The sequence below is a fragment of the Sesamum indicum genome, linkage group LG9 (assembly GCF_026168435.1).
Source record: "Sesamum indicum cultivar Baizhima isolate 11 linkage group LG9, ASM2616843v1, whole genome shotgun sequence".
In the NCBI taxonomy this organism is placed as follows: domain Eukaryota; kingdom Viridiplantae; phylum Streptophyta; class Magnoliopsida; order Lamiales; family Pedaliaceae; genus Sesamum; species Sesamum indicum.
Genome location: NC_142665.1, coordinates 2,783,332 through 2,809,979, shown reverse-complemented (window position 1 = coordinate 2,809,979; position 26,648 = coordinate 2,783,332). Strand labels below are relative to the sequence as shown.

The 26,648-nt window shown below is 34.2% G+C and overlaps 2 protein-coding genes across 5 annotated transcripts; one reads left to right on the top strand and one right to left on the bottom strand.

The window, feature by feature from the left end:
* Nucleotides 1–13,106: 13,106 nt before the first annotated feature.
* Nucleotides 13,107–20,112, top strand: LOC105170356 (kinesin-like protein KIN-5D). Its single transcript, XM_011091087.3, has 23 exons — nt 13,107–13,302; nt 13,635–13,898; nt 14,014–14,143; nt 14,429–14,584; nt 14,685–15,161; nt 15,339–15,436; nt 15,520–15,676; nt 15,769–15,838; nt 15,982–16,058; nt 16,159–16,212; nt 16,303–16,383; nt 16,477–16,588; nt 16,812–16,898; nt 16,996–17,171; nt 17,250–17,411; nt 17,492–17,599; nt 17,706–17,864; nt 17,946–18,029; nt 18,804–19,009; nt 19,097–19,198; nt 19,280–19,389; nt 19,469–19,620; nt 19,691–20,112. Exons 2-23 carry the CDS (start codon nt 13,729–13,731, stop codon nt 19,895–19,897), a joined length of 3,135 nt encoding a protein of 1,044 aa, XP_011089389.1. The 5' UTR covers nt 13,107–13,302; nt 13,635–13,728; the 3' UTR covers nt 19,898–20,112.
* Nucleotides 20,113–20,352: 240 nt separating this feature from the next.
* On the bottom strand, nt 20,353–26,148 carry LOC105170357 (nuclear factor kappa-B-binding-like protein). 4 transcript variants are annotated; one of them, XM_088884608.1, is made up of 4 exons: nt 25,936–26,148; nt 25,529–25,583; nt 21,343–25,413; nt 20,353–20,620 (listed from the first exon to the last, which is right to left on the bottom strand). In XM_088884608.1, the coding sequence occupies exon 3, from the start codon at nt 25,398–25,400 to the stop codon at nt 21,369–21,371; it is 4,032 nt and encodes a 1,343-aa protein (XP_088740734.1). In that variant the 5' UTR covers nt 25,401–25,413; nt 25,529–25,583; nt 25,936–26,148; the 3' UTR covers nt 20,353–20,620; nt 21,343–21,368. The 4 variants fall into 4 exon arrangements, with proteins under 4 accessions (XP_088740734.1, XP_088740736.1, XP_088740735.1 ...); XM_088884610.1 differs by having other exon boundaries at nt 21,343–25,451; nt 25,936–26,147; XM_088884609.1 differs by having other exon boundaries at nt 21,343–25,447; nt 25,936–26,147.
* Between the last annotated feature and the right edge of the window lie 500 nt (nt 26,149–26,648).

Sequence of the window (26,648 nt, the reverse complement as noted above, 5' to 3'; positions counted from 1 at the left end):
AATTTGTACACAAATCAGGTTAGGCTAAACTTAATCAATCGAATAGCAAGTGTATGATAGGTCATTTTTTCCGAACTATACGTTAATCACATGAAAAATATATTGCACTTGCTCTATAATTGATTTAAATTCGATAAAACCTGATTTGGGCAATTTATTTTGTTGGACCAAACATTAGACTAATTTGTAATTGTTTTCTCTCATGTCATGTTAAATTTAGGACAAAAATTGAGGATATGTAGTGATATAGTTAGGACGATTGTTTTTGTCTTGTTTGGATCATGTGACAAAATTGTTCTCCATACTAGCCTTTGAAAAAATATTAAATCTAGGAAAAAAAAAATACTGGAACACCCTTAAAAAGTACATTTTTATATCTGAAAAACCCACAAAAATATTATTTAATCCAGAAAACACCCACACCCCTCTATTTCGCATTCCAAAGAACCTAACAATTAATTTTTACTCTGTTTTTTTGACAAAATTACCTTGACACCTTCTTTTTTCTTTTACGTTATTTATTTGTAATTAAAACTTTTTACAAAATTTGATTAAAAAACTGAATTTTTTTAATTTTTTTTGTTTGGTTAATTTATTCATAAATTAAAAAAAAAAGATTATCTCTACTATTTTAATCTTTTCTCCAAAATATTAAAAAAGAGAAAAAAGTATGACCATCGATTGTTTTCCGCTTTGCATAATGAAATTGATGACCTGATGTTAGAGCCGTTGATTTTTTTTAAAAAATTGAAGTAAGTTAAAGGGCACGAATTTATGTGTGTGTGTGTATATATATATATGTATGTATTGGGGTTCTAATTTTGTTCTTTGCAGAAAAAAGGAAGGGAGTAAAACTAAAGTTGGAAGGATCCGATGCGTTCTAATGATATATAGGTAGAAGGAATTAACATTACATATATATAGTCAAAGACAATATGAATTTTTGATAAGGGTTAATTACATTTAAATTCTCTCTTAATATATGAAATTATGCTTTCTCCTAAAAAAATTCTAAAATTATACTTACATCCCCTCTAAAAAATCACTATTTATAATTGGGCCCTTTAAATTAAGATTTGGACGAAAAATACTGATATTAGCAAAAAAAAATTACATAATTTTTCAATTGAAACCCCTCATTCTGTACTTATAAGAAAATCATGTGATACTAACATTACTCCATATATACATATATATATGTAGGAAAAATAGCATCATAAATTAGGCCCATGACACTTTTGGTCCCATTCATTATGAGATTAATACTTTTAGTCCAGTAACTTACAAAAATTAGCATTTTTGATCCTCATGCACTTTTTCGTCTATAATTTAACGATGTATGTCACATGCCTAGTATGTTGCCGTTAAGTATTTCAGTTGGACAAAAAATTGGCCCTTTTTCCAATAGTAGCATACGAGTGCTTCATTAGGCCACTTGTGGAAAACATAATTTTGTGTTGCTTCTACTTGATTTCAACTTATAGAAATATGAAAATGATATGACTCAATTTTTGTGAGTGAAGAGAGAAATCGCCATGTTTTTTGCCCTAATTTTCTTTAAAGTTTATTTTTTTTTCCCTCAAATGCAGTTATATTTTTTTTCTCAAAAGTGGTCCCAAGCTGAAAAACAAACTAATTTTCTCTCTATTCAAAAATACTTAACGATCATATACTGGGCAAGTAAGGAACATCGTTCAATTATAGACAAAAGTGTGGATGAGGATAAAAAAAGTGCTATTTTTTTTTAAGTTATGGGCTTAAAAGTGCTAATCACGTAATGAATGAGGCCAAAAGTTAAAGGAGCCTAACTTATGGGACCAAAAATATTATTTTTCCTATATATGTATTATATTTATCCTTTTATAAGTATAAAAATGTCCATTGAAGTGTTATGAGGGGCAAAATCAAAATTTTATGTAATTTTATTTTGCTTATGTTAGCATTTTTTATTTAAATTTTAACAAAGGGGGTCAGATATAAATAAAACTTTTTAAAAGAAATATAAGTATGATTTTAAATTTTTTTGGAAAAAATATAATTTTATATTTTTAAAGTATTTAAATATAATAACCCTTTTTCATAATGGAGCAGGAAGGTGGGCTGAGTGGAACATGGAACTACAGAGGAATGAGAGTGACTGTGACTGCAAGTTGGAGGACAAAATTTCTAGTTAACTTAGCGGGTGTTTGGCTAAATTTTTTTAAAATATCTTATAAAACTCGTATATTTTATAAGATATTTTAGAAATTTATAAGATATTAGATCTTATTTTAAAAATATATTTTTTTTAAAGTATTTGGATAAAATAAGATGTTGAAACTTATAAGATGTGAAAACATCTTATAATATGTTAGGGTGTTTGGTATAATATCTTTTATTGATAAAATGATTAAAATGAGCATGATACTATTAGAATCAAAAAAATTATTATTTCTTGACATATTTTGCTTTAAAAAATTTTAAAACGCTTTCATAGATAGTACACATTAGTTTAATTTTAAATAAAAATTTAATAGATAATCTTTTTACAATAAAAAGAATGATGAATTATTACCTAAATTTTTGAATAAAAATAATATATATGTACATTCATGCCGGTCAAATATTAATATAGATATATGATTTATATTTTCTTTGTTAATGCAATGATTAATTCTAGTCGTATAATTTATAATGTCTTGAATTTATATGTATCAGTAAATATAATATCAATAATTTAGTATTTTCTCTTGATTAATTTAGATATCAATAATTTAACTATAATAATTTATTATTAAATAATTTAGTATTTTCTCTTGATTGAATGTTAAAAAAATTAAATAGTAATTTTTTTAATTCTAGAGAAAGAGGAGAGTGTGTGTGTGAGGGATAGAGTGTATGAGTGTATAAATGAGGATATTTTTGTGTTATGATGTATTAATTTTACATAACTTATAAGATCTTATAGAAAAAGTTAAGAAAGTTAACTTTTTTTTAAACACTTTGTTAGAGCTTATAAGCTCTCTAACATTTTATAAGATGTTTTTAGGAATTTATAAGTTTAGACAAATACCCGCTTAATCCAAAGGGCCAATGCCCGAAACCCCTCAACAGTTTCACCACTACACACTTGGCGCTCTCCTCAGTTGACTCTAGGGTTTATATAAATTCAGCTCGAATTCGAGTCAATTAAATTTAAATTAATTATATAATAAGAATATTATAATTATTACGTGGTTAGTATATAATTTAATAAAATATAAAATGATACTTGTAATATGATGGGATGAAAATGACAAAATATGATACGAGTAAGAATTTTGTAATTGAAACAGTTATACTAAATTCTCAATATATATATTTACAGAAGTAATATTAAATTGACCACATTATTTTCAAAATTTAAACCGTAAAAAACGAGAATTATTTAATATTAATATCCTAACATGCGCCCCTCACATGCAAACCATAGACATAAAACCTTTTGTTTTATAAATGGGCGCATGGTAATGAGATTCGATCTTAAGACCTCGTATTTGGCCTGACTTTGATACAAATATTAAATAACCATCTCATATAAAAGTTTGAACTGTTAAAGAGAATAATTATTTAATAATGTATCTTAACAAGTAAATTTTTTGAATCTTTTTATGGATTAAGTGGACAATTTTTTTCTACATTTTTTCAAAATTCTTCATCCACCTCATTCAATTTTCTTATAATATTTTATTGTAAAAAGAAAAAATGCAATAAGAGCAAAGTTAACAATTCCAAACATCCATAAAAAAATTATATAATTTAATCAAACATCATGGATATAAGTAATTTTTTAAACAGTGATGGAATATTCATGATCATGCCAAATTTCACAAAAATTCATTGTAATTTATCCAGAAAAATCTCATTTGTACGTTAGGCCTTGATCAATTTTGATCACATTCATTATAAAAAAAAGTCTCAATTTCAGGACAACATCTTACGATTTGTTTCAATTTTAGTCTCAACATCAAATAATTGACGGAAAATATTAATTGCCCGTTGATCTTAAGTCCTCATATTTAGCCAAACTCTGCTCAATTTGATATGAATCTGAAGACTAAAATCTAGACAAAAATATTTATGCTAATTGCATTAATATACTATTCCGGACGTTTTTCATGCTTAATTACCAGCCAAAATATATATTTTTTCTATGATGAATAGTAATTAACTGTAATTGCACAATGACTAATTACCGTTGTGTTACTAAGTGACTCCAAGAAATTAGTCATAAGTGAAAATCGTGCGCATTGATCGATAATAATAATTTATTATTATTTTTAAGTCGTACTCAATTAGAATTATGCAGAGAATAGTCCCTCTTTTTGTGAGAACAAGAGTGGTACTACTACCCATATTTTTCATTCAAATCCAGACGGAAGGATGTCAAATGTAAATGAAGAATTTTTGAAGAAAAATTTCAAAAAAATTTTGGGACATTGTAATTTTACATTTTTAGGGATTTAAATGTAATTAACCCATTTCTTTTTACCTATAATGCAGAGGGGCGGGGGGTGCGTTTTGTGGGTGATATGACCTTATATGGGTCCGAAATGAATGAATGTGGTAGAGGTAGTAGGAGCTATATATATAGTTTCAAGTTGCCGAAAGTGAAAAGCAACTACTTCCGATTCATCTCTTCATGCTCATCATCATAATCATCCCTCTCTCTCTCTCAAGCATTTGACTAATTCATCTATTATACATATCATGTACTTATATATAGCTGGGGACCGAATCTTGACTCTCTTGCAGTATCAAAATCACTGTTGTACCCGAATCTCCACAATTTCACACATACACATGTGTGTTTGTGTGTGTGTGTAGTATTTATGTATTCTGAAGGAAAGTACGTAGAGAGAGAGATTTGCTAGCTAGTGTTGATGTCTGGCATCATGTGGTCAATGTGTGTGTTATTTTTAGTCTTGTTTGTGTGGAATTAGGGCCGGGCCCAAACCCAAAAAAAAAGAGGTATGATGTTTGCTTTAGTAGTGTAGGGGGCAAATTTGTAATTAAAAATATTTTATAGACATTGTTATACTTTTTCAATTAATATTCTGTTTGGTACATACGTGGAGAGTAGTAGTTGTATTTGGTTATTTGTCCATGACAAGAGATACAAATTACAGACATCAAATCTTGACTCACAAGTGGGATTTCAACATCAGATTGACAGCATTTTGGTTTGGTTTGCAGTTTAGGGGAATTTTTGTACAAGGATGAGTGTTGAAATAGAAGATAAGGGAATTCCAGCACTATCTATAGTCACTTTCATCCGCTCTTCTCTTCTCCTCTCCTACGAACACCTAAAACAACACCAATATTGCAGCTAAATAATAGGCTTTTTGGTTTAAAGTCAACAAATGTCCTGTCTATGCCGCTTTCCTCCACCCTAACTCCCACTACACTACTTGGTTAGGTTTTATATTTGGATCTTTTGTTTTCTAAATTTGTGTTTTTTTTAATGTGTTTTTATATTGTATATATGAATTAAGTGTGATCCAGCTCGAGCTTTAATGGGTCTTGTTGGATGTTGCCGATCTCGATCAAATTCGCAATGAGAAAACAAAGATGTTAAGGCACGTTTAGAATTTTTCAACAAAGATTCTTCAATTTTTAATTAGTCGATCAAGTATGAGTTTGGGTAAGAGTCTGAAAATTTAGAATGCATTGATTAAGCGTAATATTATACCTTCGTTATGACAATTTGGATTTATAATAAAGTTATGTTGATTTCGTACTTGTATGAATTCATATGGTAAAACTTCATTGTCCGTATGTCCGGTAATCGACAGCTCTCCAAATGGATCATAAGTTCGGTCGAATATCCACGTGGTAGAACTAGAACCCCAATTGTTCTAGTGTGCTCAAGGATCGACAACTTTTCAAATGGGTCAAGGGATTGGGATGAATCGAGCTTGGGACTCGATAATTTCCGCTTGTTTAATCCCAATTTCTGAGAGATAATATGATCAAAACGGATAAAATTCAAAAATGAAATATATTCATCGTAAATGAGAAGTCTCACTCCTCGCTCAATCATAAAAAAATAATTGACTATAATAAATAGTATTGAATATTAATCTACCATTATAAGAAATAATCTATTTTTTGGTAGCGTGGACAATGTTTGAATAATTGAATTAGCTCAAACCATAATTCAGTCCAATCCAATTGGGCTCTTTGTGCGGGCGCACACGCGTGTCTTAAAAGCATGCAGAATTTTGTTATAATTTAATGTTTAAAAATATATTGAATTATGAATTAAAATATTTGAAATATTATAAACATGATAAATATGGTGTATCTGGTCCAGCCCATTAAAGAACAGAGACTCAACATCTAGCCCAAGACCAAACAAGATGTAAATTTTAGTTTGATTCAGCTGGAGCCCAAAATCGGAATAAACATTTTTGTATCCCTTCTCTTTGGTAATAAAACTTTTAGGATGAGAGTATGATGAGTGGAGATTGTGTACTTTACAGCAGTAGCAGCACGTGGTTGCTAGAGATACAATGACATGTTACCTTGAGGGCAAGGCGTTTTCTAACTTTTAGTAAACAAAAATGACAAGTTATTGTGACAGAGATCGGAACCTTCTCGTGTGTTTTGCATTTTGATGATGATGCATTGCACAAGTAACGCAGAATATGTACAAAGGAGTACTGCCCAAGTAACGCACACCCCCCCTCCTACTCTTTCATATTGTCGGTGGAGATTCAGAGCTTTATGCACACAGCCTCACATGTGGGTGTCTCTCTGTATTTTCTTCTTTTCTCTTTTACTGGGCACTAAATTTTACAAATTACAGGATGTTGCTGGAAAATAGAAAAGCTTGAAAATAGTGTTTTTTATTTACAGATTCTGATTTTAAATTATTTATTTAAGTCCAAATTAAGTTCTGAGCAACTCACTGCCAATTTATTGAGAATATTGTAAAATTCGACATATGTTTTTCAAATACTCAAAATTTTTAACTTTTCTCTACTTTTTACTTTTGTTTTCAAATACTCACAACTTTACATCATATATTGTTTACAACCAGGGATTATTAATTAATTGTCAATCGGAATATATATATATATTCTTTTTATATAATATATTATTACAACTTAAAAATCATGATAAATTAATTTAATTTTACCTTGATTGAATGAACAAATACGAAAATTTAAGTTTTGATCATTGTTAATCAATATTTTTCATAATTTTAATTATTACTAGAATATTTGCTATGGTCTGTAACTGTGTGATCAAAACATTTGTTATGATTTTTAACTATAATTACTATCTTCACTTCCACAGTAAAAACAACAATTAATAGCTATTGCACAATTATTACTAATTAGTATTCGTTGTGCTTTTCCATATTAACCTATACGATATGGTTATGATTTTAATGAAAGGATGGAACGAGAATATAAAGTTTATTTGTATTTTTGAGATATAAAAAAAAATCATTTTATAAGAAGTTTTGGGTTTGAGTTTCGTTTATATGCGGGTATTTGCTTAATTTTGTATTAGCTTTTGCTTTTATTATCTTTGAATATATGTTTTGGTATAAAACTATTTATTTACTTAATTAAATTTAATTTGATCACTTTAAAAAAAAAATATATCCAGTTTGGCTTTTTATATCCTTTCTAGTACCAGAGGTCCAGATTGAATTTCTATTTCAAATTATTTAATTTTTTTTGCTAAATTCAGCATTTTCATTCAAAATTCATCAGGTATAAATCATAAATTTTCAAAAAGACTGTAAGTATAATTCCAAATTTTTATTTAAAAAATATAATTTTATATTTTTAAAGAGAATTTAGATATAATTATTTTATACAGGTGAAATATTTTATACATGTGATAGTAGACTAAAATGTGGGTACATACACTTATTTCAAGAACTTTAATTTCCAAATTTTGGAACTTGTAGAGGGATGCAAATTACTAAGATAAAGTTCATGCAATTAAAATGGCAGTGTTTTCGTCTGCAATTACAATTTCCAGCTCTTCCACCTAATTTTATTCATATATCAACTATATTGTATTTATTTAGTATACCCCATTTTAAATAAAAGAAAGTATTTAGTAAAAAATAAAGCCCTCTTGACTTGGGGATGTCAATGAGGCGGATAGAGCAAATTTGGTCAAAATTGGAAGGGTTCAACTCTAAATTATGGGTTTTAGATTTGGATGGATTTTGAACTTTTGCAATCGAACAAGTATGAGGTGGGTCTTGGGTCTTGTTAATTAACACCCATCCTAAATAATATTTATAAATATACTTTACTTATTCCAACTTTTTTATCTTTTATTTAGCCTATATATAAATTATTAGGTAATTTTTAATAATAATATTAAATATTTTTAAAAATTATATTGATTAGCTTTATGGATTGAACCCATTTGGCGTCGACCTGTGTGCGGGGGATGGGGACAGGTTTGAAGGCAGATATAGGATCCAATTAGAGAGGGGTAAGTTGAATCCAAAGTCAAATTGGGATGGATTTTGGGTCCCACAGAACTTAAGTCTGACCAATCTCGAATTTTGCAAAACATATTTGAAACATATTTCACTGTTATTCCTTTTGAACGGGATTTATTAATTAAAAAAATAATTAATTACATAATGTATGCCGAACACTTTGTCAAATTATGTTGTGGTATTTTACCTTACATCCAAAAACCATACCTCTAAAAAACAATTTATTGCAAAATTGATGGGTTTTTGATTTTCCACAAACATGCAACAAGAGATTCATACCTAATTCAGGGTCCCTTGAAATAAGCCAATTTTTATGATATGTCTCTACACTCTACTCATATATAGTAGGCCTACAACATTATTTTATGCAAAATTGTATTTTCAGATGATAATTAAGAGAGCTTTTTAGTAGGACCATTTATGAATTCCTTATCGATTAATAATTCAATAGAGTTTCAGATAATTACATGTTTTTTTGAAAAAAAACAATTATTTTACTTATTAATTGGCGTTAGAACAAATTAGGGTGAATTAGAGTGATATCCCTTTTTGAGATTCAATCTAACTATGTCAATTTTTCTATTTTTTTTTTGGTAAAATTATAAATATATCCTATGAGGGGTCTTGATATAATCTATCCTAAAAGAGTATTTGTAAATTTTGCCTATAAATAAGGAATGCATTTGTAAATACAATTACATTATAATTTTAGAGTGTGTACTTGTAATTTTACAAATGATAGAGAACCATTACATAATTAAACCTAATTCAGGGAGTGTTGATATAATTTACCCCTGAAAGCTCTGTAATGAAATTCGTTTTAAATTTTGGTTGATTAGAAAATGTAACTATACTTTACTAAGTATTGCCAATTGCAATACTAGTGGCATAAGAGTGGATTATTTTAACTTTGGTCCTATATTTTATGAGATTTTATTTTTTGCCCAAGTTCTTGTTAGAATTTGCAATATTAGTAAAACTAGCGACAACCTATGTGGTTCGGCTTTTTACTTCATTTTTGTGAGGGTCATGTGGTGATTTTCCTCTAAGAAAATCACTGGTTAATGGATACATGAGATCACGTGAATTGTGCTATTAGTTTCTAATGGTGAAGTGAAAAAGGACTAAATTTGCAATATTCCTGGACTAACAATGCAAATTTTAAGAAACTTGGGATCAAAATTAAATTCTGCTGGATCAAAGTTGAAATGGCCAAATTTTAGGGATCAATATTGTAATTTTGCCTTACTAAATATGCTTATCATTGTTAATATTACATCAATGCTTAAAACACGATATTGGTTGATATTTAAAGGAGCAATTTCCATTCCCTCAAATCTGGAAACTAGATTGTAAGCGACAGGATTGCCACTTTGCCTATTATGACAGTACGATAAGTACTAGAGGACAACTACTCTGTTTCTTTGTCGTGGGGATATCGCCATGAATCAGAAATGCAAGAAATAAAATAAAAAATTATTAAATTTTCTTACTTCTTTTTTTTTTTTTTTTGGTAAAAAAATAATTTCAAGATAACACGAGAAGGGATGGCAGAGAGGGATTGGCTTAATTTATTGAGATAATTACATTTAATTATAAGGAATAATTAAACTTCATTCCCATTAGGTTTGCTGTAATTATATATAAACTTTCTGTGATTTGAAAAACTATATCTACCAGTGAGGTTTGCTTTCCTCTAACAAATAAGTCCATATATTAGTCAAAATTAACTGAATTTGCTAATATTAACAAAAAAAGTGAATAAAAATTGATATTTACTTTGATTGACTAGTTTTCTGACTCATTGCAGGTCAAATTCGGTTGAAGGTGAAGATATACCTTCTCAAATTCATTAACACGTGAAGACGTATGAGAGTTAATTTGATTATAAAAGGATTTATTTAACCTGCAATAAGTCAATTAGGGGTTAATATAGATTTTTTTTCTGATTCTTTTGTTAATATCAACAAATTGGTGAATTGTTAACTAACAAATGGACTTATTTGTTAGACGAAAGCAAATTTTAAAAATATTAGATGTAATTTTCCAAACAATAGAGGATTCACGTAAAATTACACCAAATCTCAAGGGAGGAGTGTAACTATCCCTAACTATAATCTATTTATATAAATTAAGGTAAATTACAACAATCTCCCTTGAATTCGGTATAATTACGAATATCCCCCAATTTTAACCGTCGTCTAATAATTAGCCCAACACGTTAGGCTTTCATCTATAGTTGGATTAAAAATTATAGTTTTATTTATTTTTTAAAATTTTTAATTGTTTTATGGACTAAGTGGATAATTTCTTTTATCCAAAATTTTTCTATCCACCACGTTCAATTTATTTTATAAATTTTTATTTTTTTTAATAAAATATAATAAAAAAAAGTTGATAATTTCATACCTTCATCCAAAGATTAGATAATTTCATCAAACATCAGTAGGGGTATTTGATTTTTCAAACAATGAGGGGGTATTTGTAATTATGTTAAACCTCAAGGGATGTCGTTGTAACTTACCCTATAAATTATCACCATATTTTGAAAAATTACAATAACATAATTAAAAATATCAATATTATTTACACAAATATTCATATCTTTTAAAAAATTATATATACACCTTCTTATAAGCAAGAAATATATAAGTTAGTGTAAATTAATAATGGAGAGTCTCTCTCTCTCTCTCTCTCTCTCACTCTCTCTCTCTCTCTCTCTCTCTCTCTCTCACTCTCTCTCTCTCTCTCTCTCTCTCACACACACACACACACACGCGTGCGCGTAAAATATCTTTAAAAAAATCCTCTGTGGTACTTGATTTTGCAGAAAATCTCTATCGGATTAGTAAATATATTGTTTTTTAATCCCACTTGACAGAGGAGGGCTTCACTAGAATCAGGTTTCATAGGACTCGTCCTTCTCACCCTGTTCGAGATCTCTACAACCGGCATGCATCCCTCTCATGGGGTGGTTGTATTCATTTTAGTTAGGACACCTCGTATTCTTTTCAACAATGATACTTCGTATGCTATCCAGTTGAGTCATTTCGTAATCTCTTCAGCTGGAAAGCCTTGCCTCGTGTCTATCTGGTTGAGATTCCTCGTATTTTTCAAATAGGAGGCCTTTTATCCTTCTCAACAAGAATACCTCGTATGCTATCTAACTGAGTCACCTTGTATTATCACAAGCTAAGAAGCCTCATATATTTTCTGAACAAGGGTACCTCGTATGTTGTCTTTCGAGATTGCATCTCAGGCCTTCTTCACCCATATCACCTCAAAAATATTAACATCATTGCATAAAGTACGCTTATTTTTTGATTGTTAGGAGTAGTTTTTGTAATTATGCAAAAAATAAGAGTAACTTATGCAATGATGTCATTTTTTAAAAATAATCTTATATATTTTTTTAAAAATAAAAATTACAACAAAGACAAAATTGATAATTATATAATTTAATTTAAGAAACACCAAACTATATTGATAATTTTTTCAATAATAAGAGAGTACTCATAATTATAAATTTTTTAAAGAAAAGTCATTGTAATTTATTCAATAAATAAAAATTAAACGCTGACAAAAGTATCTATAAGATATCACAAAAGAATTTGAACAAACATTCATATAGCTTAAAAAAATAATAATATAAAAAAAATAGCAAATAAATAATATAGTAATGTGTCCCCACCTAGCCAGCCATATAAACAAATCCACTTGAATTCAAAATCATCCCAACACTAATAATAATATGTTTGAATGGTAGCAATCAAGTAGCAACAATATATCTTGTGAAAGACACCCACACTCCACTTCATCTGCCCCCACTAATACCATCTCCTTCTCCTGCCTCATTGGAAATCATCCACCTAACTTTTCCCCTTCTCCCTTATTTTCAATTAAATTATTCACAAACTTATATGTCTACCTGATTCCACCATTGATTCCATGAGATGTTCTGTGGTATAAATTAATTTAATAACTATCATTTTTTTGAAAATAAAGTTTATTCAAATTAAAAATTATAAGCTTGTCTCCATAAACATTTGCAACTTATTACTAAATTTTTACAAATTAAACTTTTTTCACTAAAAACTCAAACTTTTTTTTTTTTTCTCATTCCCATTTGGTTTTAGCCGTTCCCGACTTTTATTACACCTAAACTGAATTTTTTTTTACAGTTCATTTTCACAATAATAATAAAAACTATTGCATACAGTTCTTATTATGTCGATTTAATTTTAGTAAATTGTACTTAAATTTAAATATTATTTTGCTCTACAAAATAAAATTCATTTGATCCATTCTATGGAATATTAACTACTGAAAAAGTTAAATTAATTTTTTCAGTTTATTTAATAATAGAAAGTGATTATTATTAACTAATTAGAAAGCATTAACCGTAAGATTGGAATAATTCCACCAAAACTTTTGAAAAAATTTAACCCTGGAAGGTACATATGAATAACGGTCAAAAATTTGGCTCGTACAAACGGCCAAATATTAACACCGTCATCGCCCCATCATGAAATTTTCTTCACATTAAATTCAAACGCGACGCTCCGTAACGGCCATATTTTTTAAGTTTCTTTTCCACCTCCACCCCACCCCACCCCACCTCCTCTCTCTCAGCTGTTCTTTTTTAATACTATTGACCTCAGAAGGAATATCCACAACTTTTACACAGACACAGAGAGAGAGAGAGACAGACAGTCTCTGGTCACTATATTGTCTCTAAAGCATCGCCATTTGTACTCACATTCTTCATCTGCATTTCAAGATTGCCGGCCTCCATTCCCGCTGTAAGTATTCATAATTCATTCGTATGTACGTGAATGTATGTACACAGAGGTGAGTTGCACCAGTGCGTTTCTGTATCGTATCACGACAGAGGTTTTGATTGTTGATTTGCTTTGTCATTTTATGGATATCTATCGGCAGTATTTGTTCTGTTTGTCTTGCATTAATTCGTTTTGTTTTTTCCAGCTTTTGACCTAATAGGAAAAGAACGAGGAAAATGGGTTCCACGTTGTGTTTTCTCCTCTGATGGATTTGTTTTGTGCGATGGAAATGCTTATTTTTGGTTTATTTTTTTGAGATTTGGATGAAATGTGCGTTTGGTTGACTTGTTCAGATGATTCGATTTGTGGCGCAGTACGAAAGAAGAAAAGCATAAGTAGATTGATTAAGAGTTTTGAGATTTGGACCGAGTGAGATTTTGTAAAGGAATGGAGGCCTCGCATAGAAGAGGAGGTGGAGGTGGTGGAACACCGAAATCGCCACACACGCCGCGGTCGACCGATAAGGTGGTGAGAGATCTGCGATCGGGGGAGGGGAGTTTAAGCGGAAAACACGATAAGGATAAAGGTGTTAATGTGCAAGTCATTGTGCGATGCAGGTAACCAATGTTACCTAGTTTCATGCTTTTTCCCCTTTTCTTCACTTTGCTTTTGGTTTGCCTGATTCTGTCTTAATGATTTTCCTGGGTGGTTTTTCATTTGTGTTCTCCATAGGCCATTGAGTGTGGATGAGACGAGATTGCATACACCTGTGGTGATTTCTTGCCATGAGAACAGAAGAGAAGTTTGTGCGGTTCAAAATATTGCTAATAAGCAGATTGATAGGACTTTCCACTTTGACAAGGTTTGCTATTTGTTACCTACTATATGATTCTGGAATAATGCATGGGTTACGGAAATAAATTTGAGGAGGAGCCTAAGAATTCCATTTCGTGATCTCAAAATTTGTTGCTGTTAACTAGAAAGTGCTTTGGTTGATGGTAATTAGTGCAATAATAATATAGAAGCACAAATTGTTTTTCCTCTGCTTAAAGTTCAGATTCTTCTCTTTCCATTACCTTTTCCTTTTCATTTTTAACATTTTTAATATGCGGAGAGTAGAGCATAACTTGCGGTTTTTGTGTTATAGGTTTTTGGTCCATCGTCCCAGCAAAAGGATTTATATGATCAGGCAGTCTGGCCCATAGTATTCGAAGTTCTAGAAGGGTACAATTGCACCATCTTTGCCTATGGGCAAACTGGAACCGGAAAGACTTACACTATGGAGGGTGGGGCAAGGAAAAAGGTTTGATTTGTTTCCAATAATGGAAAACTCCTACTAAAATGCTTTTGTATTTCGACGTTTGTCACTCCATTTTGGTGATTTGACTCTTCTTCCTTTTAAGAATGGTGAAATCCCAAGTGATGCTGGTGTTATTCCCAGAGCTGTTAAACAAATCTTTGATATCTTAGAGGCTCAAAATGCTGAGTATAGCTTGAAGGTTACATTCTTAGAGCTATACAACGAGGAAATAACAGATCTTTTGGCACCAGAAGAATATCCAAAATTCCTAGAAGACAAGTCAAAGAAACCAATAGCCCTCATGGAGGATGGTAAAGGGGGAGTTCTTGTGAGGGGATTGGAGGAGGAGATTGTGACAACTGCAAATGAAATATATAAAATATTAGAGAAAGGTTCTGCCAAGAGGAGAACAGCAGAGACCCTTCTTAATAAACAAAGTAGCCGTTCTCACTCTGTATTTTCTATAACTATTCACATGAAGGAGGGCACTCCAGAAGGAGAGGAGATGATCAAATGTGGGAAGCTGAACTTAGTTGACCTTGCTGGCTCAGAGAATATTTCGCGTTCTGGTGCAAGAGAGGTGAGAATATTCAGGCATTATTCTTACCAAATTCAGTTAACAATTTGTGCAATACTGAATTTTTGTGTAGGTGTAGAGACAATTATGCATTTTACAGGCATTACTCGACAATATTCTTCACAATGTGATCTGAAAAATCTCTGTTTGTTTTGAGCAAGTTTTTGTTTACTTTTGCAGGGCAGAGCAAGGGAAGCAGGTGAGATCAACAAAAGCTTGCTAACACTTGGTCGAGTCATAAATGCTCTGGTTGAGCATTCGGGTCATGTACCCTACAGGTAAAAAGACAAGCCAATTTTTTTATGTATGGTGGCCAGGTCTGCCTTAGAAAGATCAACATGTACGTCTACCAAAATCTCAGGGATAGCAAGTTAACAAGGTTGCTGAGGGATTCTCTTGGAGGGAAAACCAAGACATGTATAATTGCAACTATATCACCTTCTATCCACTGTTTGGAAGAGACACTCAACACTTTAGATTACGCTCACCGTGCCAAAAACATAAAGAACAAACCAGAGGTTAGTAGTCATAAAATACTGAATCCACATACTGCCTTTTCTTCATTTCTTTAGACTGGCAGATGAGTAATTTAGTTTTACTGTAATTACAGATCAATCAGAAGATGATGAAATCTGCTCTAATCAAGGATTTGTATTTTGAAATTGATCGACTAAAGCAAGGTTGTTGATTGCTCTCACTCTCTGTACCCATATGTGAGAAATTCATTTATGGCCATCTGCTAATGCAAAGCCAATCTGGATTCTTATCACTATGCATTTTCTGATAATTCGTTATTGGCTCACAACAACTGTATGTCATTTAGAGGTGTATGCTGCAAGAGAGAAGAATGGAATCTACATACCAAAAGATCGTTATCTCCAGAACGAGGCAGAGAAAAAGGTTTGATGGCATTCAGGGTGTTGATGTAACAAAATTATTTAAGATGCTACTTGGGACTTCCTCCTGATCTTGGTGGTACTTCGAATGCGTGATGTTGCAGGCAATGTCAGAAAAGATAGAGCAGATGGAAATTGATTTAGAATCCAAGGATAAGGTAGATTCGGCCAAAAAAATTCTCAGTGGATTTCTAGGGTTGTTGCTATAAACAAATATAATACATTATAGACTTATGCTTTGCAAGCAGCGAGTAGTGGAGCTCCAGGAATTATATAATTCTCAGCAGCAGTTGACCGTTGAACTAAGTGATAAACTTGAAAAGACTGAGGTAATATCCAAACCCCTGCAGTTTGCAAAATGATAGTCCTTCCCACTGAGATTTGGCTGTCGTGGATTAACCGGACATTTTTCTTATAATCAGAAAAAACTACAGGAAACAGAACATTCATTGATTGATCTTGAAGAAAGACATAGGCAGGCAAATGCAACAATAAAGGAAAAGGAATACTTGATATCCAATCTTCTGAACTCTGGTAGGTGTCCTCTTTAGCATACTTCCTGTCAAGTTAATTTTGCATTAGTTGTTCTCCTTCTTCAGTTCATTGTTCCTTTTCCTCCACCCTCTGCCAACAGAAAATGGCACTGTCCTGTTCCCATGGTTACCAAAATTCAAGCTTTATTATGTTATATTGGGAAAAACTAAATGTTTCATCTTGTAACTACCTTATGATGTTTTATGTGATTATTCTCTACCAGAGAAATCACTGGTTGAGCGTGCACTTGAGCTTCGATCAGAACTGGAGAGTGCTGCATCAGATGTCTCTAATCTGTTCAACAAGATTGGTCTGCATCTATATTGGAAAACTCTCTACTATTTTTTTCATATGAAATAAATTTTTCATATGATCCTCCACTAATCTCGAGTATATTAATGTTCCAGAACGCAAGGACAAAATTGAAGATGACAACAGAGTTCTTATACAGAAATTCCAATCCCAATTGACTCAGCAGCTTGAAGTCTTGCATAAAGCTGTAGCATCATCCACCACACAGCAAGAACAACAACTAAAAGAGATGGAAGAAGACATGCATTCATTTGTATCCACAAAGACTCAGGTATGATTCCTTTATGTGGTGAGCATGTGCAGTGAAGTGCTGAGTGAACGCATACTTTTCCATCTGTTGCACTTATAGGCTACAGAAGAGCTTCGAGGTCATTTAGAAAAATTGAAAACCATGTACGGCTCTGGAATCAAGGCTTTAGACAATTTAGCTGGAGAACTTGACGGTAACACCCAGTCAACATTTGGTCACCTGAATTCTGAAGTTTCCAAACATTCCTCAGCCTTACAAGAGGTTGATTTCATTATATTGCTTTGAAGAATTACAAAACCATTTTATTCAGCTTGAATTTGATATCAGTTCATTTACTGCAGCTTTTTGAAGGAATTACTTCTGAGGCTAATACTTTACTTCATGATCTTCAAGACAGTCTACATAGTCATGAGAATAAATTAACTGCATATGCACAACAGCAACGTGAGGTTGGCTTCTAATTAAAATGAAAATCATTGGTGATGCCCATCGGCTTCTTCTTTTCATGCTATTCAGTGTGAGAGGTATTATTATTGACAGTTTTGACATTTCTAGGCTCATACGAGAGCTATTGAAACAACAAGATCAATATCGCAAACTACAGAAAACTTCTTCAAGACTTTAGATGGGCATGCTTCAAAGTTAGGCCATATCGTCAAAGAAGCCCAGACAATTAATGATGAGAAGTTATCTGAATTTGAAAAGAAGTTTGAGGTAATTAAATCTGCATGCGTAACACCATTTGTCTGAACGAATTTACAAGTAAACTTTGCCTCAAGTCTCATTTCATTGTAGGAGTGTGCGGCCCTTGAAGAAAGACAACTACTAACTCAAGTGGCAGAGTTGCTTGCAGATTCAAATGCTAGGAAGAAGAAACTGGTATGCACTTGAAATTTTCGCTCTGTGTTCCAGGGGTCCATGCAGACAACTAACAGATGTTTGAACTTTTCATCTGGAATAAACAGGAGGGATCAAACTTGGCCTTTTCCTTTGATGTGTTTTCCTTTCCACTACTTTGATAGTGTCTAAGTGCTGAGAAGTGTTTGCAAACATTTTTGGATTAGAATATTGTTCCAGATACACAAAGGAACTGGTGCCAACATAGAATAACCTAGTTGTTAATCAGGCTTCGTGCCCCTGTTATTTCTCTGCTAATCCTTCAAGCATATATAGCAGGCTGCTGATGCTAAGTTTTAATGATAAAAATTAGTGTATGGCTTGAATCACTGGCATTTTCTTTATTCAAGATGTATGAGAAAAGGGTAAAAAATGAGTAATATTTGTTTTTGAGTCTTCAAGATGGAGTTCAAATGTCAATTAAGTGGAACTTGTTGACAATGAGAACCATTTTTTTTGCTTACTAGATTTTTTCAGGATTTTCATATAATAGCATAGGAGGTTTCATATATATGCTGCTTTATGGATATCTTCTGCAATCTCATGCCTCCTGGCATTCTGTTTTATATTTCTCTTATTCATACTTCTTCGAGATGGATTTCAAATTTTGTTTTATCATAATTTCTGGACTAATGTTTTCCAAGCACAACAACCACATGCACCAACAACGCTCTAAAAGAATTTACAAATTGATGATCTTTCATGACTCAGTTTCTTGCAACTATTTTCCATTTCTTATCTGTTTCTTGCTTCTAGGTTCAATTTGCAGTTGGTGAACTTCGGGATAATGCAGCCGGTAGAACCAACAAATTACAGCAAGAGATGTCAATTATGCAAGATACCACTTCTTCAATCAAAGCAGAATGGACAAACTACACCAAGAGAGCTGAATCCCATTATCTTGAGGATACATCTAAGGTGGAAAATGGGAAAGAAGATATGGAAGATGTTCTTCGTAAATGGTCAATATCATATTTACTGTATGTCTTTTCACATGTGTGCATAAAAATGCTTGATTAACTCTGAACTGGAGAAAAAAATATGCACAGCTTGGAATACGCAAAACGGGGTGCACAACAATGGAACAATGCTCAAGGGTCAGTGCTTGGTCTAGAGAAGAGGAATATTGCTTCAGTTGATGAAATCGTTAGGTTAGTTATAAAATTCCGGATTCTGAACTTTAAGTTAAGCTAGCATATCTGCCTCATTTATGTGAATGTTTTGTACTTCAGGAAAGGAATGGGTACTGTTCAAGTATTGCGTGAACGAGTCTCTTCTGCTGTGAATTCTGCTCTGGAAAATGCAGAATTTGGAAGCAAGAATATGCTCTCGTCCATCGACCGTAAGTTTTGCAGTTTTACATCTATTTCACAATATACTTCAAAACCATGTATTGAACTAAACTGAAACATCCTTTGCAGGTTCATTACAACTTGACCACGAGGCATGTGGGAATATCGATTCCCTTATTGGCCCTTGTTGTGGAGACTTGAGGGAATTGAACAGTGGGCATCACCACAAGATGGTGGAGATCACAGAACATGCTGGAAAATGCCTCCTACAAGATTACATGGTAGTTGAAAACGTACCCCCCTTTGAATCCATGGTCTTCCTGCCATATTTAATTTATGATTTATTTTCAGGTGGATCAACCATCTTGCACAACGCCGAGAAAGCGGCCAATTAATCTTCCGAGCATTGGTTCCATTGAGGAACTCAGAACCCCATCCTTTGAGGAACTGCTTAAGTCATTTTGGGATGCAAAATCATCCAAGCAGGCAAATGGAGACACAAAGCATTTTTCAGAAGCTTTCAGAGACCCCCGGCTTCCCCTCACTGCTATCAATTAGAAGGTAGTGAGATTCTGGAGTAGTGTATATGCATATATAGAAGCATATTGGTATTGCAATTGAGATTGTACAGAGTATTGGATTGAACAGAGAATGATTTATTATAGTGAAATCCGTATATATAAAGCAAGAAAGAAATATTCATCCGTGATTGTTTTGTATTTTGGTCGTTGTATTCTGTAATGGAGATAATAGGTAGGTGTTTCCGGATCAAATTAAGATTTTTGTTAGCTGATTCTGAATTTTGTTTAACCTGAGTTGGGATTATTTATAGTTATACCCTCTGACGATGATGTCCACCCAATATCCAATCGTAAATAATTCTAAAATGGACCCTCCATTTCATCCAAGATTCCCGAGAGTTGAATGCAGTAGTGTTATCAGTTTGAAATTGATTTGCTATGAGCGTAAAAGAATTGAGTTCCCAGAACAACAAAAATGTTGCTGCACAGCGCTAAACTCAATTAAGTACGGTAAAATTTTAATTTGGTGTCAGATAATAATAATACAAGCTTCAGCAATTGAGAGCAGAAGAAATGGAGTTCTAAGGTCGAAAACATATATACATCCACCTTTACTCAGTAGCACTTTGAATGGATTAAACAATTGCACTATCCCATATTTTATTCAAACTAACAAATTCACATGCTCTGGTGCTTCTGTCAACTAAAAGACATCCATCGTGCCCTCGCCACGGAATTTGGTGGACCTCTGCCTCCACGCCTGCAAAACATGCAATCTCTAGGATCTTATTATTTTATTAACAATAAGTTGATGTATTCAGATGTTCAATGTGGCTTATCATGATTCGCTTTGCTGGGAAACAAAGAAAATAAATGTAGAAAAGTAGGTTTGCGGGGAAACTAATCGCAAGTCCAGCTCACTATAACTACTTATCTCAGGTGGAAGGCAGACGAGTATGATTGGAAAATTCTTACTGTGCAAAAAACAGTTTAGCTAAAAATTGGGGGCAAGCTTGCAGAGTTGGTGTTTCTAAAAGCAGCGAGTAAATGACTAGCACACAAGTTCTAGTTATCTAATGAGTTCTAAGACGTGTGCAACATGCACACACATACAAAAGTTTCCAATGGCTGAAAAGTATTTTCACCACTTCAACGACTGCAACAAATTAGAAGAATACTGATTAAAGCCAAAGAGTTAGGGGCAAAAAAGGAAATGAAAGATAGCTACAGCTTCAGCAATTTACAAGTGCATATCAAAGTCACCGCACAGTGCTCAAGACGTCTTATCATAGAAATGAAACAACAATTTTTGGGTCCCTTGCTAGAAGTCCATTCAACTGATTATGAATTTATTAAACTGTAGATGCTTACATGCTCAATACGAGTCAAGTATCCTATATCCCAGAGAAAGGAAAGGAAGTAAGAGGAGGAGGTCTTTACTAACCAAAAAGCATTAAGCATTCTAAAATTATACAAAGTTACCTTATAGGAGAGGTTTTGTTTTACAATCAAGCTGGAGGCTCTCCACCAAATGCATCCTCATCAAAATCTTCATTGGTAGAGTTCTCTTGGCAGAACAACTTATTTTCTCCTGCAGATTTCAATCCAAGAGCATTCCATACCACTGGAGTATGACCAGGATGCATACCGTGATCAGAACCATGACTGGTTTCAGCAATGTCCTCCATCTGATCATTACCATTCTGATAATCAGGCTCTGATCTCTTATCATCATCTGCACATGATGCCTCAACATTGAGATCAGATACCAAATCTGATTGTCCCACAGGTCCAGGGTAAGCAACAGTTACATCTCCGTGCTCAGATGCTTCAGTAGCTTCTTTCTTTTGTCGTCTCCATTTCTTTGTGGATGAAGTTCCATCATCCTCAAAATCTTCTTCTTCCCTTTCTCTATGCAAGTAAACCCACAGTTTTCTCTCTCCATCAAATTGGACACAAGGATCACGCTCATAATGCAACCGATCCAATGCCCCACTAACTACTTGATTGACCTGTGCATCAGAGACATCTTCAACAATATACTGTGAATCTCTAATTAATGTACATACATCTGCCCGAGTGCCAATACTTCCAGGCAATCTTGCCGCTGCATCTCTGACAAGACAAAGGATTGTAACATGCGGTGGTCGATCACGTTTTAGCATAAAATGGTCTCTAGCCTTTGACGTTGGCTTGCCACCACATCTCCTCAAAGGAGCAACAATTGATTTTTTACCATCAGCAGCAGTATAAGAAAAAGCCCTGTCTGGTATCAGATACCTAAGGACTTCTTCTTTCCTGAAGTAAGCTTTTACTTCTTCAGAGCTTGGGCTGATGGTACTCAGACTCTTTTGAGCTCGCAGGTCCTTGAACCTTTCTTTCTCATCCAAATTGAATTGCATCAGTGTCAAAGGTGGGTCAGGAAGACTTCCTATTTGCTGAAGTGTTTCCTGACTATTTTTCAGCCAATTAGCAAATGAGTCAACTAACTTGACAAGCATTTTATGAGGAAGACCCCATGCATCTGGAGATGTCACCTCTTCAACAGCCTCAGAATCAGATAAGTTATGAGATACAGGACCAATCCATGACCAACTTTTTGTAGATTTTTCATACACAACAAGTGGTTTCCACCCTTTTGCTCCAAGGGGTGCAGTTCTGGATGAAAATATTTTAAGAACACCTCTGATCAAATCCTGAAGTGGTTCCTGTGTTTCAAGAATACAAGGATCACCAGGATTTGATCTGACACGATTAACAATTTCCTGAATAGTGAGAGAAGGTACATTTGCTTGAGCAGAGGGCACAGAAGAGTTAGCATTCATGTTTGAATTTGAATTAACAACATTGGTCTCTTCCTGCTTGCTGTCTCCCTCCTTGACCCCCTGTTCAGCATTATTCTTATCGAGATGATTTCCAGCCTCTGAGTAATCCTCTGGAAGCAGAGTAATCATTGCCATGCGGACAGCTGAAAGAAGATGAATGATGGAGAATGAGAAGCCACTATGAACTGTAGGTGTAATCAAAGGAAATGACTTTTTGTGTCGTTTAGTTTCTATCTCAACATCTTCCATCTCCATTTCCGTAACAGGCGGCTGAGAAACTCCATTCTCCAGAACATCAGAAGCTTCCCCTAACTTGTTCTTTCCGCGTTTCCTCAAAGAACTCATATCATCTGGTTGCAGCTCGGTATCCACATGAAGGTAATCATTATCATCTTGCAGGTCCATGTATGTCAAGTCATCCTTTATTTTCCGCTTCTTTGAGAAAGTGTTGCACCCCATCAATGGTACATCAGATCTTTCAGGATGATGGCCAGCAGACAGCTCAACCATCTGACCTTTCTTCCCCATCTTGAAAGGAACTCCATTATTTGTTGCCAATGTTTGTGACCAGAACAAGTCATCTTCAAAATTTTTGTCATGTACCTCATTAGACTGAGGAAGACCAAAATCACGGCGAACTTCACCTTTCCGCCTTCTCCCTAGGGTGAGGGAGGATTTCAGTGATGGCATATGGTAACTGTCACCATGGTTCCCTTCTACATGGCCATTTCTTCCCAATGGGTAGAATTGTTGTCGCTCATCAGCACCCACCATCACATTGCCTGATCCAGGAAAGTAGCTTTTATCCAAACCTTTAGCGGGCAAAGTATTGAAGTAGCCAATGTCATGCATCTTACCCTTGTGTGCTGAATTCATCAACTCCACATTCTCGCTATAATTCTCCATCTTCCGGGAAGAGTGTGAAGATCCATCAAGGGTCAAGTAACTGTCTTTCTTATCTCTCTTAGAAAGTTCAGCCTTCTTCATATCTGGGGCATATTTCAGATCTGGCACACCACTAGGGTAAGCCCACTTGCTCCTCATCAAAGGATTGTCATCCTCATCCTCATCCATATGTTCTGATGAATCTGATTCTGTGTCTTCACTTCTGGCAAATATCCGAATACCTCCATTTCCTGCCCCATCTTTTTTTCCATTCTGCATGTAACTTCCCTGAACCTTATCCTGTAAAGACTTAGCTCTATACTCGGCATGCAATAATTTATCATTAGCATTAAGATCAACAGGATCCCTGCTCATCTTCCACTTCTTGTTTTTGCCACTCAAATTACTAGGTTTACTTGATAAATCAGTAGGGAAAAGCCCACCATGTGCACTAAGCCATGTTGGATCATTTGCACCTAAAAGCTCTATCTGACTTCCTTTCAAGGATAAATTTGACTTCCTCTCGGTAAATTGCTGACTATTCTCAGTGTACTTCACTTTTTTCCCTCCATCATATATGTTTCTCGCACTAGATGGCTTCGCAGTTAGCACCTTGATGTCAGCCAACTTATTGATGGCCTTGTTCCTGCCAAGAGCATGCAGATTGTTCCTTGCTGAGATGGGGATTCCCATGAAACTATCTACGTTCTCTTCAGCTCTTGGGCCCTCATGTTTCTTCCATTTGGAAGCCGCAGGCTTATCGTTTGCTCCCACTCGAGGGAAATACCGATCTCGGTGTACAGCCACTTCATACATCGTTTCTGCCTCGTCATCATCCTCTAATCTCTGCTCATCCATCCTCACTGCTTCAGAAGAATCATAGCCCAAATCTTTGCTGAACCGAGAAACAGGCAGTCCCGGACCATAGCGCCCTGGCTTCATGTCAACTCCAGGGTGATTTGAAGGAAAGGGCTCAACTAGCTCTTTCATTGAAGTGGCTTTAGATCCAACCAACTTCAGAGTTCCTTTAGGATTCCGTTTTGCATGTTTTGCTGACTCCATGGTGGTTTTCCGGCCATGAGAAGCAATATCTGAGGCTGGACCATACCCAGAATACTGACCTGTCTTCTGAACTGACTTCCTATCCTTTGGCTTTTTGCCCCACAACCCATCAGGAGACTCCTCTCTGTCAGAGGACTCACTTCCAAACTCTTCCATGTTCTCATTCATCAAACTCTTTTGACTCTTCATAATGTTCAATACACGAAGCTTCTCCTCAATACTGTACCCCTTGCAATTCAGCCACGCATCCCTTATCTGACAAAGGTTGTTGACCAGAGCATTCTGATGCTTTCTCAAGTTATGATAATGCTGTCTTCTCCGGAAGAAATTCAAGCCCTGCCTATAAAGTGCCACCCTTGGCTCACACAACCCTCCCTTCAACATCTCAAACAACTTATCAACAGGGCTCCCAAAATGCAAGTTATCACCAGAGAAAAGCTCTTTCAGTGTTCGCACGAAATTCTCTTGGTCCATATCAGGTAAATACTTGGAAAGACCAAATCTTTCCTCTTCGGTTAGAACCTCATTCCACACTTCCATAGACAGCACATCCTTTAACCCTGGAAGGTCATACAATTCATATGGAATGCTGCAGGTTTGATCACCAACCTGGCAAAACTCCTCACCAGTTTCGCCTAACTCCAACAAATCAAAGTCATCGGAACCCGCACCAGAATCACAGTCATCAAAGTCATCATCATCATCATCAGATTCAACAGCAGAGGTAGAGTTTCGCCGCTGAAAATCTTCATCATCATCGCTAGACATAAGTGTATCCCTACTGGTGGGCGAATGAAACTCCGCGTCAAAACGAGCTACCTTAAAGCTATTCTTTTCAATCGCCATTCAACAGTAACATAACCACGAACAACCGACAAATACAAATCACAGCTTACCAGGATATCAGAAAACCCGGATTCCAGAAATAGCTTTTCACTCCAATTCAAAACCCTAGAATAAGAAAACCAAATCCACATCAAATCCCCAGAAAACAAAAGGAAAAAACCTGAATCTTTCAACAAATATAAATGTTAAACAAGCCGCAGCAACTCGTAGGACTTAAAAAAAGGCACCGAGAGAAAGAGAGAAAAAAAATCGAGCATCCTATCAAAACCTCAGTCTCAACATTCTATCAACCAATTCAAACACCTAACCAAATAGAAGGTACCCCAGATTAGGAAGCACGGCCAGACAGAAAACAAAACCAAAACAAAAAAGAGATGAAACAAATTAGAAATCCAAAAGCAGTCTGAAAAATGCTTCATTAAAAAGCCCAAGAGTGAGGATGGGATCAAAAACTCACCTCAAATTTGTTGGATGGGAGAAACACGAAAGCGGCGGAAGCCGAACAGGAATTTCAAGAGCGATCGCGAGTATATTTTCTCCTGCGTCGAAACCCTAGGTGTTATAGATATACGAAGGGGGGAAAAGTTAACCAGGCGGTTATATTGTGTGTGTGTGTGTGAGAGAGAGAGAGAGAGAGGGTGTGTGGGTGTGTGTGAGAGTACACTTGGACTTGGGTGAAAGAAGAAGAAGAAGAAGACGACGAGTGTGAGCCGTCCGATTGAGAGGGTTGACGAAATGACCAAATTGGACATGAGAATGGAGAAACGATATGCTGTCTTAGGGGGGATTTACCGTTTACGCCTTAACGGGCTCTCCACTCCACTCTCTTCTCCCGGTTTCAACTTTCACTCTCCTATTTATTTATATATTTTTAAAATTCAACACTTGTGATTGGTCCGTTCCATTTTACAAAAATTAAATAGACACTCTTGATATTAAATCTAGTCACACAAATACTTTTTTATTTTTTTTTAAATTACAACTACACCCTTTAAAAATATTAGTGCAATATATTTAAGGGTGTTTTGTGTAAAAAGTTTCACCCATAAATAAATGCTGTATTTGTAATTAAAAAATATATATAAAGTGTTTATGCAATTATACATAATTTTAAGGGGTGTCATTGTAATTTTTTTTTGTTGTGATTGGATTATGGAATTAAATTTCATT